General features: G+C 36.4%; 1 protein-coding gene across 1 annotated transcript in view; it reads left to right on the top strand.

Annotated features, from left to right (window-relative positions):
- The first annotated feature begins 693 nt into the window (after positions 1 to 693).
- ARSB (arylsulfatase B) overlaps positions 694 to 20,192 on the top strand; it is a 232,662-nt gene continuing 213,163 nt past the window's right edge. Inside the window, exon 1 of the mRNA XM_074282345.1 lies at positions 694 to 1,080. Coding sequence (XP_074138446.1) covers positions 769 to 1,080 — 312 coding nt within the window. The 5' untranslated portion in view covers positions 694 to 768. The remainder of the gene's footprint in view (positions 1,081 to 20,192) is intronic.

Below are 20,192 nucleotides of genomic sequence, written 5' to 3'. Positions count from 1 at the left end.
AAAAAATCACCTTCATTAGAAGCAATTAGCCTTCCTTAAGAAGAATTCTCAGGGGAGCCTTTTAGCCAGAAGAGTCCGATCCCCTCATTTGTCTTGAGAGCCCATAGAGGTTGCTTAATATTTACTGAAGTGAATATGTAACCAAGCCCCAGCCTGGGGTGTGGGATCTCGAATTAACCCCTTGGACAACTCATCTCAGCTCTCTGCCTCACCTACAAAATGGGAAGATTATTTAAAATATTTAATCAAGTAATTATTTATAATTATTTGTAATTGAATTACAAAATATTTAATCAATAAGAAGTAGGCTAAGACTGACAGTCTGAGTTTATTTTCCACTTAAAAGTGCAGTTACTAAACCAGCTCTATATGCAATTCCACATTCTGGGATATTTACAATTGAAACCATTGATTTCAAGACCCTTAAATAGTGTGATTCCATCTTTAAGACCTTGGAGTCATGTACACACTAAGTAGCAGAACCAGATCCAGCAACGTGGATGGAGGTCAGTTGGATGGCTGAACTTAGTTCTGATCCTTACAGAATTTTCCTTGAGGTGGGCCTTCCTGATCCTCCCCTTCCACACACCCACACAGCACTACAACCACCACCTTCGCCTCATCTAAGGTGGGTGCCGCCCCCTCCCGCTCCTCTGGGTACGCGAGGAGGGCTCTCCCGGGGGCGGGGCGGGCCCGAGCTGTCCAGTTCCTGGTTTTAAGCCGAGAGCACCGGAGCAGCCTCAGTCCGGACAGGCCCCTGGCTCGGGAATGATGGCACCAGGTAGCTCGGCCAGCGCGCGCAAGGGCGGCCAGAAGCCGCTCCTCTCCCTTCTTTTCCTCCCCCAGCTGCTGCTCCAGATGTTGCAGCTGCCGAGCTCCTGCGCCCGGACCGCAAGGCAGCCCCACATTGTCTTCGTGCTCGCGGACGACCTGGGCTGGAACGACGTGGGCTACCACGACTCCAATATCTTTACCCCGCACTTGGACGCTCTGGCGGCCGGCGGGGTCCGGCTGGAAAACTACTACACCCAGCCCCTGTGCACGCCGTCCCGGAGCCAGCTCCTGACAGGCCGCTACCAGGTAAACAGCTCCCGCGGCGCGGCGCGGCGCTCAGCCTCGCCTAGTCCAGCCCCTGCCGCCGCCTCCTCCTCGTCCTCCTTCCAGCACAACTCCGCCTCCTCTTCTTGTGATCCTTTCCCTGGATCTCTGGCGTGACCGCCAGCCCTGTCCGCTCCTCCTCTTCTTCCAGGGACCAGACTCAGAAAGAACTTAGCCCTTTCCCAAACGATTAAACCGGCCTGGAGCTAGAGGCGGGGGCTCCGGCTTCTAGCCTTCCCAACAGTCACTTAACTTCCTCTTTGTCCCCCAGACGGAGCATGCTCAACTTGTTGGCGTTCACAGTCCGCCCGCTAGTTTCTCTTTCTCTGGGTTTTAAGTGGCTGGGTATCATCTGGTATCAACCAAAGGCCACGGGGAGGAAGAGTCTGGGTGACGGGTACGCTGCAGACCCGGGTCCCAGCGAGGGAGAGGGAACGAAGAAGTCTCAAAGGGTGGAGGGAGGAGAATTTTCTCCTCCCGATTATTCTGAAAACAGAAGCGGGGAATCAAAGCAGCAAAGAGAAGGAAGAGTCCCCAGAGAGGATGCTTTGAAAGGATAGAGGCAATGGGAGAAAGGAAGGCATATGATGGAGAACAAGAGAACAATGTGAGATGTTGCCCTGCCGTGCAGACAAGCTGGAGGATTCCTCACATTCATTCAGTGTGTCCTGTTGGTGAAGGTGCTGAGGGCTTTTTAAATCCACAAAGTCAATTCACAAAGTAAACCTTCTTGCGGTATGGACACAAATGAACTGGAATGGAGGACAGGAGTAAAGTCAAGTTCATTTTGAGTCCTTTTTTCTTTGGTTTTCTGGTCCCTTTAGCATTAAAAACAATATTTCTTGTTTATTTATCGCTACATAGGGTTATAATTCTGAACAGTGCCATATTCTTCTGACTCTTCAAGGAGGGTCTTGGTATTGGAAACCTCTCTGATTAGAATGCACAATGCTGATTAAAACAATTATCTCATGACCACTGAGAAGGGCAGAAGCAACATTGTAGGGTCTGTTGTTTCAGTGCTGAATGAGAATTAAGAGACTGCTATGTGCTGGACTTAGGGATACAAAGGCACAAAAACACCACAGGCCTTACCCTCAGGGGTTCTTACATTCTAAGAGGGAGGCAACCTGTGTTATAAGGGTAGCAGTTTGTCCAGGTCACTCATTTAGTTTATCATTTCTTTTGGATTCCCAGAGGGTAGTTCCTACTCCCAAGGTTTATGGAATACTCTATGGGGAAATCCTTATAAAGCTAGAGCTCATGAGCCCCCATTGGTGGGGGATTTCCATTATTAGTGCTTGGCAACACATTTAATAGGGCTTTTTTTTTTAATTACCACCATAAACTATTTTCTTACAAAAAACAGAGTCAATAGGAAAAGTGGATAAATCTACGGGTACATAAGTCACAAGGCACATAGATTTTGGAAAACAACACAAGACAGTACATAACTATGGTACTGTAGGACCCCAATGTCCTTTCTTTCATTTGGAAACTTTTAGCTTTTGATTTCCAACTAGTTCTCCTTTCAGGCTCTCTTTTCTGTTGTTTGGGTCATGATCCATGAAGCCAAAGGGAGCTTATTTTCTTGCCAACCCCTTCAGCTATTGAAACTCTATCACTCTATTGAAACTGAATTTTCTGATATCATCTCCTGATCATTTTATAATACTGTGGCCTTTAAAAAAATCTTCATCTTTTACCTTTCTGCTAACATTTTGATATTGTTAAACATGTATACTTGTTAGACACATTTTATACCTTATTTATACCAAGATTTTCTGGTTTTCTTTCCTTCTTTGTTACCTTTCCAATTTCTCAATTTGAATGTCCCTCAACATTCTGATCGAAGTCCCTTTCTCGCTGCAATTTCTCATTTATTCCCATAGCTTTACATACTTTTTTTGCCTTGGTCCGACCTATGATTTCATTTGTATAAAGAACTCTTGGTGAGGAAATTCTCTCTATGAAAGCAAATTGGCATCTGCCTTGCAAATTATAGTCAGAAAATTGTTTAGGATGGTTAAGTGAGTAGCCCATGATCATATACCCAGAATGTGTCAAAAATGAGATTTGAACTTGGGTCTTTTTTGACTCTTACTTTGGTCCTTTATCTACTCTTACACTCCTCTTCAACCACCATCTCTATGCAAATCTCCCTTATCCATCTCTCCCAGCTCAGAATTCTAGACCAGCAACTCCAAATATCTACCAAAGGCCTTGATCAAGATATCCCATTAGTATCTCAAACAACATATCCAAGTCAATCTTTTCTTCTAAAAAGTCATCCTTTGTGGATGACACTAAATTAGTTTGTAACATGACTATTCATTTCTTCCATTTTTGGATTCTTGTGGCTGCTCTTTGCTCTTCTCTCTCCCTTACCTCTCATAATCATGCTGTTGCCAATACCTATGCCTTCTATCTTTGTGACATCTTTCTCATATTTTTCTTCTTTCTGTATTTGCTGGTATCACTTTAATGAAAGTTGTTATTGCTATCTATCTTTAAATTTATTTATTTCCCTAATTTATTCTTGTACTATTATATAAAACACATATCTGTAGTTGTCATGTTGTGAAAGAAGAAACAGAACAAAAGGGGAAAAAAAGATGTAAAAAACCAAAAGGAAGTGAAAATAGTATGCTTCGATCTGCATTATAAGTTCTTTCTCTGGATATGAATTTTCCATCATAAATCCTTTGGGATTGTCTTGGATCATTGTATGTTTGAGAACAGCTAAGTCTATGATAGTTGATCACCCACTCATTATTGCTATTAGCTGTGTGCAAACAGTGTTCTGGCTTACTTCACTCCATTGTTACATATCTTGATGATTGAAGTAGCATCCCAAATGATCTTCCAATCTTGTCCTTCTAATTCACCTTCCAAACAGTGTCAGATTATTCAGTCTTATCTTGAGATCTGATCAGTTAGTCTTCTGCTCAAAAATATTTAATGATTTCCTTCTGGTTACTAAATAAGACCAAATTCTGTCTGGAATTTAAGGTCCTCAACAATTTGGTGACGCCCTAACCTTTCATCCTTATACATTCCCTACATTCTATGTTCCAGCCAAACTGGGCAACTTTCTCCCTGCAAATACTCTGTGCATCCCTGCTTTTATGCCTTTCCTCAAAATGTTCTAAATCCAAGGTTCAGAAATTTGTTTTAAAAATATTTTCCTCACTATATTTCAGTAAAACTGGTTTCCTTTGTGATTTTATTTATTTAATTATATGTTTTAATATGTGATTTTGTGAGGGAATCCATAGGCTCCTCCAGATTGCCAGAGGGATCCATGACATAAAAAATGTCAAGAAACCCTATTTTATTAGAATATATCCTCTCATCTTCTTTGCATGTAGAGTTTCTACCCATTCTGTAAAAGTCAATTCAAATGCTTTCATGAAACCCTCCTCTTTTGGCAATAATTATATATATGTTCCTAAGACTTTATATCACATTTTGTTCTTCATTTTCCTAATTCATTTATGCCCTTTTTGGGATTGTAACTGTCTCTTTTACAGATTACTTGCCAAATCCACAAATATTTTTAAAGCACTTAATGTGTGCCAGGCACTGTACTGGTCAGTGAGAATATAAGTATAAAGAATGTCTTAACTAAGCTTTTTATCTCTCAATACATTAGGATTTTCCAATGGTAAATGTTTGTAAACTGTTGTGGAACGAAAACTTGTGACCTGGACACATGTGCATTTTAATAACCACTTACACCATCTGCTGGCAGAAAATCAAACTAACATTGCAAAATTCAATAACATAGACTGCATATTGCATATGACATTGATTATCTAATAGTCACCTGGCATTTACCATATGCTAGGAGTGTATATCTGAATATAATAGTATACACTGAGGCTCTTAATCCTTCAGACTCCTCAAATATGCCCATTTCTACATACTGTACACATTGTAACATATATGTTACATGGAAAGAGCACAAGGCTGAGAATCAAAAGACCAATTCTTGTTCTGCTATTAGTTAGCTCCTTGAGGTTAGTATTCTTTATTACACATTTTTGCATTCCAACTGGGATCCGTTTTTATTGTTTTTCTTTAAAATTTTCAAAATAAATGAAAAATTCTTTTCAGTTGACATGATGTACTTGATTCAAATAGAAATCGCCCCCAAACATACCAATTTATTATTAATATATACATATCCTGGCATTCCAAATTCCTTTATTTCAACTCTTTAGTTGTTCAATTATGTATACTCTTATTGCCATGAACATTTCCTTCCCCTGAAGTAGGTGCCAGTGATTTACGATCAGCTAAGTAGCACAGTGGATTGAATTCTGGCAAGATTCGAATCCAATTTCCAACACTCTGTAGCTGTATGATCCTGAGTAAGTCATTTAACCTCTGCCTTAGTTTCCTCATCCATCAAATGGAGACAATAATAACAACTACCTCCCAGGGTTGTAAGGATCAAAAAGATAATTTATAAAGCACTTGACATAGTGTATGGTATGTAGTGAAAGCTATTAAACTACTGTTAAATACTAAATTATTAGTTATTCAATATTATATTATTTAACAGTATGTTAACTATTATTCTAAAAGATCCTGGAGAATTTCTGTGGCTGAAAGCTTTATCTATTTGAGACCAGTCTCATGATAATTCTTTATTAATTTAGCTAGGGTGATCATAGACTGACAATCTGTCACTGGTCCTATTTTTTAAGCCCTTCCAGCTTGGCAGAACCTGTCAGGGTTTTATTGTGATGTTTTTGAGAACCTATGTTCATTTTTGTGCCTTAAGAAGGCATTAAGGTATTTTAATTTTTTTAATGTTTAGACAACATTCAAATGTGATTAGGACTTTATGGCATATAACCAAGTTGTTCAATGAGCTCACATTCTAACTAAAATTTATGGGTGATGACATGGATTACTATTTCTTTTTGATTTTCTTTTTTGTAATGTTCTTGAATTGTGAGGGTCTGGTAGTCTGCTCAATTATAATCCTTCTCTGGGAGGAGATCAGTAAAATCTTTTCCTCTGTGCGCAGGTTTCTTGGGAGCTCTGAATCTCCTCCAGCTCTTGTCCTTTCTCAAATCAGACTGGTCTCCTTTCAGCCTGCCTGGCGTCAAGCCTTTATCCCAGAGTCCATTCTCTCAGACCCAATGCTGCCCTTCTTTTATCCTCCCAGAGAATGGGTGTGGGATAACGCAAGGGCTTCTGGGAAACATTACTTCAACCAATGAGCTTGCTCCTCCTAGAATTCCTAAGGTGTAAACTCCCTTTAAAGGCCGGAACCAAAGGTCTGAGCCAGAGAACTGTCAAGTCAACCTGAATTCTCACCTTGTCACTGTCCAGACAACTGAGTTCTCACCTTATCACTGTCCAGACAACCTGAGTTCTCACCTGGTAACCCTAATACTTTTTTATTCCTTTTTTTTTTTTTTTTTTGTAATTGTTTTTATTTTACCCTTCAATGTAAAATGAGGAAAGAAAAAAAAATTGCCAGGTACACAGCAAATTATAGGAGAGGATTCCCTATTAAACAAATTTCTATTTCAAGAACACCTATGTAACAAATACTACATGTTGCTATCAAAGCTGCCCTGCTTTTCTTTAATTCTTTGTTTTTGTTTGTTCTCTGCTATGCACTTGTTTACTTTATTTTTTCTTTCTTCCACTCTAAAAAAGGTGACAATTAGGAATGGAGATAGATATATAAATATATATATAGTAAGACTATACTATGCTTATTTCCTCCTATTATCTGTTTCTCTGAAGGTAGATAGCATCTTCTTTCACAAGTTGAAGTCTTTACATGTTTTTCTAAGTCAATCAACTCATTATTTCCTACAACACAGTAATATTCCTTTCTGGATTCAAGCAGCATTTTCCTTCATAGATTTTTTTAAGGTTAATTTGTGTATTTATAAAAATCAAAATGACTTGGTTGTTCAATACTGCTATTATTATAAATTTTTATATGACTATAAACTGTTTTGGTTTATTCATCAGAAAACTGCCTGTTCATATCATCTGCCCATTTAACAGATGGGGAATGATTCACATTCTTATAGATTTGATAGCTCTTTATATATTTGAGATATGAGACCTTTGAAGAAATGTCTATAAATTTTCCTCCCAGTTCTCTGCTTTACTTTTGATCTTGGCTATATTTGTTTTATTTGCACAAATCCTTTTTAATGTAATGTAATTTAATGTAATGAAATTACTTATTTCAATTAAGTTTTAGTTGAGTCTAAATATGTTATCATATCATCTGCAAAAAGAGATAGTTTTATCACCTCATTCCCTAATCTTATTCCTTCTATTTCTTTTCCCTCTCTTATTGCTATTGCTTGGATTTTCAGTACAATATTGAATAATATTGGTAACAATGTTCATGCTTATTTTACACGTTATCTTACTGGAAAAACTCTTATACCCAATACAAAAAATGTTTGTTAATGGCTTTAAGTAAATGCTTCTTATCAATTTAAGGAAAAGTCCACTTACACCTATATTTTCAAATTTTTTAAAAATAAAAATGAGTATTGTACTTATTTATTCCTTTGGAGAAAGGAAAGGGAGATGGATGTGATAGACCTTACTGAAAATTCTTTCTTTTCTCTCCCAGCAATAGTTAAGGGAAGTAATTTTGGGCCTAGACTCCTGGGATTATGCTTTTTTATCCCCACCAGAACTTAATTGTCCATGGAGGAGAGAAAAAAAATTAAAGATATCTCTGAAACACTACTCCTGAGGGACATAAGCATATATTTTTTATGGTGTTGAAAAACTAATTTTTATTGACAACTTGTGTTTTCATATCAACTTCATTTCCAAGTATGTCTCTCTGTGAACCATCTCTTATAATACAGAGAGAAAAAAATCCTACTTCAATCAAACTAACATCAACCAATAATAATAGTCTGAGTGTATGCAATGTTCTACATACTCTCTTCCCACCTCAATTTTTGTAAAGAAAAGAATAAAGTGCATATTGGTTTTTTTATTTTATTAATTTTATATTTATACATTCTTTTGACAGTATATATGCATGAGTAATTTTTTTATAACATTATCTCTTGTATTCATTTTTCCATATTTTCCCCTCCCTCTCTCTACTCCCTCCCCTAGATGACAGGCAATCCCATACATTTTACATGTGTTACAGTATAACCTAGATACAATATATGTGTGTAAATCCGATTTTCTTGTTGCACGTTAAGTATTGGATTCCGAAGGTATAAGTAACCTGGGTAGATAGACAGTAGTGCTAACAGCTTACATAGTAAATTTACATAGTAGTTGTTTCTATCCATCATTGATCAGCCGGAAGTGAGTTGGATCTTCTTTATGTTGAAGATTTCCACTTTTATCAGAATACATCTTCATACACTATTGTTGTTGAAGTGTATAGTGATCTTCTGGTTCTGCTCATCTCACTTAGCATCAGTCCAAAGTGCATATTGTTATGGGAGAAATATCATTTCTCTGAGTTTATGTGATGAGTAATTGCTTCCAACTATATATATATATATTTATTTACTGCAATGCAGAAAGTATGGAGGTAAAAACCTCAGTTTTATTATTATGTTCAGGCTTGAGAGAAAACCTAAACAATCATGAGGATTCTGACAAGGCTTCTTATAAACAAAATTACATCAGAGTAAAAGAAAAAAAATTCATGGAGCAATTTTGTATATTCCTCTTAGGCCAGAAAAGTTAGAGAAACTAGATCCATAATCTCATACTTCTTTCAATATCATAAAAATTGAACCAACTTGGTTAAATAATCATAATCTCATATATCCCCTGAAGAAACAAACTCCCTCAAATAAACTCTGTAGGTAAATTAAGTCAGATTACAGACTAAACTACATTTAGAGGCTTCTCAAATATGCTGATTATTGCCAAGGAGGCCAGGACAGTTGAAACTCTTCCTCTGGCTTCTTTTCTAAGAAATATTTAAGACTCAAGTAAATTTTTAGATCCTATGGGACAGGCTTTGGTCAGATTAGGTTAATATTAACCAAAAAAATTTGAGGGAATAAAAGGAAATAAAAAAATTACCATGACAGGATCTTCTAATGATGGTTAATAGGTAGCAGATGGTCAGGGATTTGCAGACAATCTTGAAGCAGAGTCTTGGTGAGGGAATTCTTTCTAGGAATATACACCTGTGAGAACTAATCTGGCCCTCTCCAAGCTTAAGACAAGAGAGGAAGCAGAGACAATTGTACAAGATTACTTATTTTGTGTCCTTTGGTGCTTCAACTTTTACTTCTTTATTCCCATCTTCCCCTGTCCCCCCACCAACTTATCTATTCCTACTTCCCACTTACAGACCTTATTCTGGCAAGTCTTACTCTCCATGGTTTCTCTAATGGAAAATTATTTGGGATTCAGTATCTCCTCATTTCTGAGGACTTGGGGGAATGTGAAAGGAATAATCTACAAGGGGATAGAGGGTGACATGAGGAATATCAGAAGTGGGCAGAAAATGTAGTGGGAAGCCAGGGGCAGGAGGAAAAGTAGTACCCTCAATAGATTGCCATGTTTCTTTAAAGAAAAAAATATCCCCATCCGAGGAGTAGGTGATATTTACAAATTTTAGAGTCCCCTTGTAGTCCCTCATCTTATGCCCAAAAAACACAACATGTAAATCTTGATTATAGAAATTTTCTTTTTTCTTTTCTTTCTTTCTTTTTTTCCCCTGAGGCTGGGGTTAAGTGACTTGCCTAGGGTCACACAGCTAGGAAATATTAAGTATCTGAGACCAGATTTGAACTTGGGTCCTCCTGAATTCAAGGCTGGTGCTCTATCTACTGTGCCACCTAACTGCCCCTGATTATAGAAATTTTCAATGGAAATATTTCCCTGTCTTTGAGATAATACTGGTCTTAGTATTGCCCATTCTGATTCATCTTCTGATTCTTGTAAATTTAAGTATTCTCCATAAACATATCCAGGGGAAAGAGTCATTTCCTCAGGTGACAAAGTGACAAGGATGTTCTGTAGTTTGAAAACCTTCTCTACGGATATTGAAGAAGGGAAAATGGGAATAAACATTTGCCATGTGCCTGTTATGCTAGGCACTGAAAATTTGATTCTCACTACAACTCTGTGAGATAGTTTCTGTTATTATCCCCATTTTATAGTTGACAGGAATTAAGTGACCTGCCTAGGGTTAAATATCTAGTATGTCTGTGGCTGGATTTGAAATCAGGACTTCTTAAGTCCAGACTCAGAGGTCTATTTACTGACCTACTCTTCAAGAATTTTTTTTTCCTGAGGAAATGACTATTTAAAATATATATTTATATATATAATCTATCTATCTATATTTTCTTAGAATCAGGATCTGATTGAAAATCCCTAATCTGTTTCTTCTTAGCTATGAGATTGTGGTCGGGACATTTAATGCCTCTGGATCTCAGTCTCCTCATCTGTAAAATGAGGAGTTTGGACTAAATCATCTCAGATGTACCTTTGGATTGTAAAATCCTATGACCCTTTTTGTTGTTCAGTTGTTTTCAGTTGTGTTCAACCCTTTGAGACCCCATTTGTAGGTTTTTTGTTTTTTGTTTTTTGGCAAAGATACTAGAGTGGATTGTAATTTTCTCCTCTAGCTGATTTTAGAGATGGAAAAAGTTGAAGCAAACAGATATAAGTGACTTGCCCAGGTCACACAGCTAGTATGTGACTGAGGTCATATTTGAGCTCAGGAAGATGAGTTTTTACTGATTCCAACCTGGCACTGTATGCACTGTGGTGTCTGGTGGCTAGCTACTCTTGATCCTAATGACATATAAGTTTATCAATGGCTTCCTGACAGCTCAATTTATATTTCTGACAGAATTATTCTTAAGCACTAGATGTTCCATTCTGAATTAGATGATTTACCATTTGTTATCTTTTGTTTTTATTTCTTTCATCAAAATTTCTTTTTTTATTCTTTTTCTCAAAACAAAACTTCCCTTGGCTAAAATTTTCTTTCTTCCTTCCCTTGAGTTCAACTTAGATTTCTACTTTTAAGAAAATATCTGAACTGAAAGAATTTCTGGCTTGCTTATTCTTTTCTCCAAAGATGTCCCTTCCATCAGCTTAGTTGGCTACATGCCCTTTTTACTAATCAAAACCAAAAATAAATAGCTCCTTCCAGCAGCCAGTGATTCGAGCCAGCGCTGATGCATGAGCGCTGAAGGACCATGCCAGATGGCTGACCTGGACTGCAAACGACCATAAAGCAAGTTCTGTAGCTCTTGGCATCAGGGCTATGGGCAGCTGACCACTTTGTGGAATGCTGAAGAGCAGCCCAGATTTCATCCATTGATTTGTTTGTCTTTTGGGGGGAGCAGCTCTAGAAATAAATCCTAAGGGGAAGGCAGACTGGGGGGAGTGGGGATGTGGTACTTGATTACAATTCTGTCTTCTCTCTCTTGGACTGTGCAGCAGATTGGGCTCCTTCCTTGACTTGCTTTGTGATCATGAAGTTTCCTTCTGCTTTTCTAGCTTTCCTCATGTGTGAAATGACTGTGATGGAATTGTGCAGTTTCCAAATCTCTTGTGTTACTGTAGCAGGAGGCACTGCATAGGCTTTATTGGAAGGTGTGAATTCAGTTCTCCTGATGTCTGTCTGACTGGCTCGAAGTACCCCTTCTGCTCAAATGAAGGTTTTTAGGTAGGGAGAAGGGTTGCATTTATTGCTATGTACTTTACAATATCTTTCTTAGGCTCACAAGATATTTTTATTATAATTCTCTGAAATTCTCAGAGAACCCAAAGAGATGACATATACCTAGATTGTCCACAACTGCCTCTGGCATACACCTAAAAGAAAGGGAGATTACCAGTTAATACCTGAGAATCTTTCCAACTCAAGAAAACATTTAGTTACTCTTGTTTCACAATCATAGGCAAATAAGTATCAAGGGAGAGATCACTTCTAAATTCAAGTAAGACTATCAGAGGAAAATTAAATAGTACAGTGGGTAGAATGTTGTACTTTGAATTTTGAAGGACCTGTGTTCAAAGTCTTTTTCAAACATTTACTAGGTATGTGTTCCTGGACAAGCCATTTAACCTATTTCAGCCTCATTTTTCCTATTTTACAAATTATGAGGATAATAATAATAATAATAACATCCACCTCACAGTTATGAGGATCAAATGAGATAATGCATGTTAACGTATTGTGCATATTAGAAGATGTCATACAAATTCTAGCTATGATGATGATTATTGTTTATTATTATAAACATTATGATGATTTCTTTATGTCCATCATATTCTATTAAGGCTTTCATTAATTACTTTGGGGAAGTCTTAAATGTGTGCTTATATCTCCAGGGACTACCTTAGGATCTTGCACACATTAAGGCCTTAATAAATGTTTATCATGTGAATAAAGTGGTCAAAGGTAGAAGATTGTATCTATAAGATTCAAGAGAAGCAAAGAGAAGAATTAAACTCTGCCCTCAATGATTTCACCCCTGTGGGGTGCATCACTAACAAACACTGTTCCTTTTCACATTTACATTAAGGACTTTGAAAAATGGATGCTCTATGTTTAGTCAAAATTCCCCAGGAGGGCCAAAATCTTTCTTCTGGCATTGGTCAGACTTTGAAGTCAGCTTTCCCAACAAGATCACAAAATGCCTGTCAAATACAGTAAAAGGAACTGAAAGAAACAAGTTCCATATTAGTGTAGATAATGAAGAGAAATGCAGCCTGATCACCTGGTTCTATACCCAGGATTAAAGAGAAGCCAAATACAGAGCTCCACTTCCTAGTGATTAGATTGAATTTTTTTTTTACATGTCATTGTTTCCTTTTTAAAAATTCTGTATATTTATTGATGATAGATCTTCCATGTTTGACAAAATCTTAATTTAGTCATGTATTCCCTCATCCTACTCTGATATCAATTAATATATATATATATATTGCTAGGTTCATGGAGCTGGGGGTAACTTTCTATTATTGAAGTGGTTGGTAGGTTTCTTTTCTTTCTTTCTTTGTTTTTTGTTTTTTGCTGAAGCAATTAAGGTTAAGTGACTTGCCTAGGGTCACACAGCTAGGAAGTGTTAAGTGTCTGAGACCAGATTTGACCACAGGTCCTCCTGACTTCAGGACTGGTGCTCTATCCATTGCATCACCTAGCTGCCACCTAGCTGCCCAGTTTGCTTTTTTTTTGATGAAAGGTTTCCTATTTTCCTTTTCCCCCCATTGTCAGAACCAGAGATGTCCAACCTTGGTTTTGTGATATTCTAATATGCTTTCAGTTATTTCAAGGAGTTTCAGGAAATTCTTCACCTACTTTAATTTTACTTTGCCTTTAAAAAAAAAAAAAGTATCACCTAACCTTTTTAAGAAGGATGGGAGAGGTGTCATGAAATCTAACAGATGGTTGTTAGTACAACCATTTCACAAAGGTTGGGTCTGGAAAGATACCAAAAGAAATAAAAATTAAAGAGTATCCCCTAGTTTGTGTAAAAGTTATTTAGTGGAAGCCTATAATAAAACAGAAACAGGTTTATGTACTGGCAAAGTTTTTTTTTTTAATTAAACAATTTTTTTGTTTTTTATTTTTTGCACTGGTGTTGCAGTTGTGTTAAAAAACGAGTCTAATCTGTGAATCTTTCAAGTCTCTGTAATTAATCAGTCTTTGAATCTGATCTCTGGTAAGGTCTTTGGTCAGTGATATGATGATTGAGTAAGTCATGCCTTTCCTTATAAAAACAATAGCTAACATTTATATGGCACTTACTCTGTGCCAGACATTGTACTAAAACTAAAAATTATCTCATTTTATCCTCACCATGATTCTTGAAGATAGGTGCTATTATCTCTGTTTTACAAATAAGGAAACTGAGGCAAAGAAAAGTAACTTGGCTATGTCACCTGCTAGTAAATGTGTTGTAGGATTTGAACTCAGGTATTCCTAACTTCAGGCCTGGTGCTGTAATTCACCACCTAGTTACTTTATGAATCACTGATGTCAAAGACTAATTTTTTGCTATTCACATCTTAATGTGAATCAACCCTCCTTTATTCTCTCCTATTATAAGATGATGGGTTTTTTGAGGGAGAGGAGATTTTTAATACTATTGAAATATTTGCTTAATATCATTGACCCCCAGTTCCTGGGCTTGGTTGATCTGGAGAAGACTTAGAAGCACCAGAGGACTGTCTTTTAAGTATTTGAAGAGCTGTCATATAGAAGAAGATAGAATTCCTTAGCTTAGCACAAGAGGGCGGGATCAGGAGATAGCTGCTCAGAGATAAATTGATGCTCAACATCAACAAAACCTTTCTATCGATTAGAGTTGTTTCAAAGTAGATTGGATTGCCTCAGAAAGTAATGGTTCCTTCTTCTGAGAGACCTTTCAGGGTACTCTGAATGGTCATTTGGCGGGGGGCTGATTTTCAGTTTAGGCCTCTAAGATTCATCCCAATTCAGATATTCTGTGCTGTGTCAGAAGTTTTTTGAGAGCTTCTATTTTCTGTGGAAAGCAGCTAGAGTCAAAGAGTCAGAAACTGTGTGACTCTGGGCAAATTTAAGTGTTTGCCTTAATCCACTTAAGAAGGAAACGGCAAACCCTCCCAGGATATTTGTTAGGAAAACCTCATGGTATGCTATGGTCCTTGGGATCACAAAGAGTTAGACATGATTGAATAACAACAATAATTTCTCTGACTTATTGTTCCCATTCAGATAATCTAGGAACTTCAGTCTCTAATACCCATCATTGACTGCCTGTAAAAGTACTTAGTGTCACAAGGCAGAAAACATGACTGGATTTCTTTAGGGCTTGGAACTCATATTACAGCTCTAATGTATGGAAAATAGCACTCACCAGTAGGAAAACTTTTCCCCGGGGGATAAGTACATCAGTCACTTACAGTCAATGAGTATAGTTCTCTTTACAGCAGTCTCATGTAACTACCTTTTAAGGATATGTGACATTTACCCTAACACTTTGCTTATGCTTCTCCTCAGCTCATTGATGTTCTATCTAACATCCTCATGGCACACTCAGTGTGCACCAAATCTGTCTTAAGGTCTCCTTGGGAAACTCCAGAACCAGAACTAGCATGAGGTTGCTGAGGCTATGCCCCATGTTGCAACATGGGATGTCAAGGGATACAATTGCCTCCCCTTATGTAGCACTTGCCACTTGATAAGATTTACTGAATCACTTAGACTGAAACTGCCAGTTCTGGGGCCATTATGCTCCTTTCCCATAGTTTACTTCCCATTGTGAACTTGAATCATAGGAATGCTCAGGATGAGTGGGTGAAGACTGATAGAAGGGTAATAGTTCTAGAGGTACTTCTCCCTTTTGCTTGTAGCAAAAGCTTTTTTTTAGGACACATTCTCTTCCTTTAATTAAATTAAAGAATTACATAATACTATACATATATATATATATATATATATAATCACATATCCATAGAAAATTGTGATAGCCACAAACTCCATCTCATAAAATGAAGAGACTCATGAATTCTAATCATAGGATCTAGGTAAATGGTGGCTCTCATATTTACTGAGTGACCTGAAGTGACCTTTGAATCTCTTTTGGCTTCAATTTCCATATTCATAAAATGAAGGGGTTGGGTTAGATGAATTTTAAAATCTCTTCCTTTTTTGTTTATTTAATGATTAAATGATTTAAAATATTTTTTTAAGTACCAAGCATTTATTTTTAATTATATTTCTATAATTTTAATGGCTTGAAATCTTTTTTTTTTTCAATATGGCTATGTATAGCTTGAATTTCTTCCCCTGAGAGTTGCTTGTTCATATTCATTGACAATTTACCAATTTTTATTTCATAAAATTTTTAAAATGTATAAACAAAACCAATGCAGCCAACATTCAAGAAATAACAGTTAAACTGAGAAAATTATTTGCAGCAAATTTCTCTTATAAAGATTCTATCTTGGACCTTCTTCTCTTTTCCCTCTATATTTCTTCTCTTAGCATTCTCATCAACTTTCATGACTTTAATGACCTTTCCATGCTGATGATTCATAAATATTCCTATCTTGAATCTCCAAATAACTTTTTCAGACCTCTTGAACTGATTGTCCAATAGGCATCTCAAATTCAATATGTCTAAAACAGAACTCCTTATCTTCCCCCCTAAACCAGCCCGATCTCCTACCTTCCCAGTTACTGTAGAGGGCAACATCATTCTCCCAGCCCCTCATGCTTACAATCTAGAAGTCATTCTGGATTCCTCACTATCACTGCATCTTCCTACCCCCATATCTAAGCTGTTGCCAACATATAAATTTCTCCTCTTGAATCCACTTCCATATCTCCTTTGGTACTGCCAGTACTTTAGTGCCGTCTCTCATCACATTATTCCTGGACTGTAACAACAGCCTGCTGGTGGGCCAGCCTGTCTCAAGCCTCTCTCCTGCATTGAGATATCAGTAATTTTCTTGAAATTCTGTTATCATCAAGTTATATCCCTGCTCTATAAACCTCAGTGGCTCCCTATTGCCTTAAGGATCAAATTCAAAATCCTCTGTTTGGTGTTCAAAGTCCTTCATAATGGAAACCCTGCTACCTATCTAGTGTTCTTATACCTTATTCCCATCACATAGTCTTTGACCCAGTAACACTGACCTCCTGAATCAATCAAGATGCTCCATCTCTTGGTTCTTGGCATTTTCTCTGGCTGCCCCCCCATTCCTGAATTGACCTCCCTCCTCATCTGCCTGACTACTGACTTCCTTTAGGCCCCAATTTAAGTGCAATTTTCTACAGGAAACCTTTCCCACTCCTTAATTTCAGTGCCTCCTCTCTCTTAATTATATTTTCTTTATCTTGCATATAGCTTGTTTGTGCATGTTGGTTTACTTCTTGTCTCTCCTGTTACACTATGAGCTCTTGGGGGGTGAGGAATGTTTTTTGCTTCTTTATATTCCCAGCATTTGATACAATGCCGGGAGTATAATAGGTGCTTCATAAATGTTTATTGACTTATTGATAAATATTTCTTACCCAATAAATTGATTCAAATTTTATAAGAGCAAGAATTATTCTTACAATAAATTTACCAATTTGTGAAATGAAGTAATAATTAGAGCTTTCATGTCTACATCAGATTGGAAAGAAAATATTTTGTAAGTGATAAAGAGCTATCTAAATATGTTATACATCCAAAATCCTACTACAGAGAAAGAAACAAGTAAAAAAATTTTGATGTGTGGGGTACTATAAAAGGGCTACTCCATTTTTAAAAATGGTAGTAAACATCCTTGAAGTTCTGAGACCTTAGGCATCATGTGATCTCAGCCATTCATTTGAGAGATGAGGAAATTAAAACCCAGAGTGGTGAATTGACTTTCCCATTTTCACATGGGTAATTGAGACATTTGACTTACATATAAGATTCCTGGGTTCTGGTCTTGGATCAGCAACTCTTAATGATCCTAGGTCCAAATTAATGTCCTTTTAAAGCAATTATCTAAACTGACCATGGGTTTTTGTTTTTCTTCATGGGATAATTAGTTATTTTAGGTAGCTTACTGGATTTGGAAACCAGTCTGCAAAATAGAGATAAAATAACATCTATTTCACAGAATTGTTATAAGGATCAAATGATAACATATGTAAAATGCTCTGCATACTTTCAAATTTATAATAATAATATCAATTATTATTATTATTTCTATCTACTCTCCTATTAAAATGTAAGCAGGTACTGGGCCTTTTACAAAGTAGATGCTCAATAAATATTTGTTCGACAAATTAAAATGGCTGAATGATCAAATATGATGCAGATACATATTCCTTACATGTTCATAAAATTTCTAAAATAAAGACTATTATCCTACTATTACCAAGAAAGAAATTGAAGTTGACAAGAGAAGTACCAACTAACTAGCCACCCATTGTGACAGAATGGAACTGTGACTTTTTGCTCTGTCTCTTGTGCAAATCATCAGAAAACACTTATTAAGAGGAGGCGTATTCTCCTTCAGGTTCCGAGCTGATCTGAGTCTCCTTTGATGTAACTCTGTGTTTCTTTTTTTCATTACTTCAACATGCTCAAAATTGTGTTCATCACTAGAGCACTGAGATGTGGAAAAAGAAAATTATATCTGTGTCAACGAATAATAGGAAATGATGGCAGGCTTATTAGAAGGGATATTTACTTCATTACTCTAAGGATCTGTGATTTTGTTGATGAGGATATTCCCTTCACTGACTCTGATCACACCTTTTATTTCCTGATGAGAATTAATGAAGCCAAAAATTTCATCACCCTGTTTTCTGATGAGTCTTTCTGGACTTCTTTTAGACTAATTCTCAAACTACAGATAGTCCATCATTGGGCTGGGCACTTGTGTTGTTGAGTTCTAGTGATATGTAGACAGAAATGAAATCAGCTTGCTCCTCAGTAAGATTAGATTCTAACAGTGGACACATAAATCAATATAGACATTTACATAAATAAATATAAATACCACATGGATCTTTATATATTGTATACATGTATAAGTTGGAGGAGACACTTATCAGCAGTGGATAGAGTACTAAACTTAGTAACAGGAAAACTCAAGCTCAGATTCTAAAATATACTTACTTGCTGTGTGACTTTGGCAAATCACTTAATTAATTGCCTGCTGTGAGCCTCAGTTCCCTCATCTGTAAAGGGGAGATAATGGCATCTACCTCATGGGTTGTGAAGATCAAATGAATAATATATATAAAGTATATATAAAATGCTTTGCAAACTTTAAAGCACTATGTAAATGCTAGTTATATTATTATTATTATTGTTACTATTACTTGCCCAGAGGTATGTGTCTTACTAAGGTCTGAAGTCAAATTTGTATTCAAGTTTTTCTAACCCCAGCACCAGTGCTCTATCTCTTGCATCACTTACTTGTGGCAATTGCATAATAATAAGAAATTATAATTATTATTTCAACAATAACAAATTAATGACAATAATAAAATAATAATTTAAAAACACCATCAAAAACAATAATAGTTGTTACTAGCTGGACAGATGAGTTTGTTATTCTTATTTTCAGTTTAAAATGTTTAAGAAGCAGGTGGTAAAGCAAGAAAGAAATCATATGTATAGAGATAATAATTAAATCCAGCAGAGCTGATGATACAGAAAGAAAAAAGAACCAGGGAAGTAGGAAGTATTTTAAAATTTTATTTATTTCTTAATTTGTGGAATAAAACAAACATTTCCATAATGTAGTATAATAAGAAAAAAGATGATTGCATGTGAAATTGCAAATCTATCATGTACAACCTGCTATTCATTTAACTATGCAATAAAATCAGATTTTCCCCCAGAACTAGAGATGGTTACCATTAGACAAAAATGTGTGTATGTACATACATGTATATATATGCATATATATATATACACACACACATATACATATGTATGTGTGTGTATATATTTAAAAATCATTCTATACAAAGTTTGGTTTATTGGTTCTTTCTTTTGGATGCAGATAACATTTTCCTTCACATGTCCTTTGGAGTTAATTTGGTATTTATAGTCAAAATGGCTAACTCATTCAGAGCTGCTCTTAAAACAATATGGTTATTACTGTATACAATATTGTCTTGATCCTCATTTCACTTTTCATTATTTCGTGCAAGACTATATTTTTCTAAGCTCATCATTTCTTACAGCACATAGTGTTCCATTATAATCATATATCACAATTTGTTTAGCCATTTCCCAAGTGATGGGCATCCCTGCAATTTCCAGTTTTTTGCTACCGCAAAGAAAGTGCCTATAAATATTTTAGAACATATAGGCTCTTTTCCTTTTCCCCTAATCATCTTTGGAAATAGACTAGTAGTGGTATTGTTACGTCAAAGGGTATAGCAAGAAGTGATTGAAACTGGCAGTTGAGTTGGCTTCAAATGGGATATGGAATGTGAAGCATTAAATTCAAAATATTCTGAAATTTTCTGAATGGTCTTCAAAGACCATAGAAATGATAGTGAGAACAATAGCTTTTAATTTTAAAAGTATTCCAAATGTTTTCCATACATGATTGCCAAGATTTGCATCTCATGTTACCCTTGTAGTTTA

Source organism: Sminthopsis crassicaudata, chromosome 1, assembly GCF_048593235.1.
Source record: "Sminthopsis crassicaudata isolate SCR6 chromosome 1, ASM4859323v1, whole genome shotgun sequence".
NCBI lineage: Eukaryota > Metazoa > Chordata > Mammalia > Dasyuromorphia > Dasyuridae > Sminthopsis > Sminthopsis crassicaudata.
The sequence above is the reverse complement of the archived record's forward strand: the minus strand, read 5'-3'. Positions and strand labels throughout refer to the sequence as shown.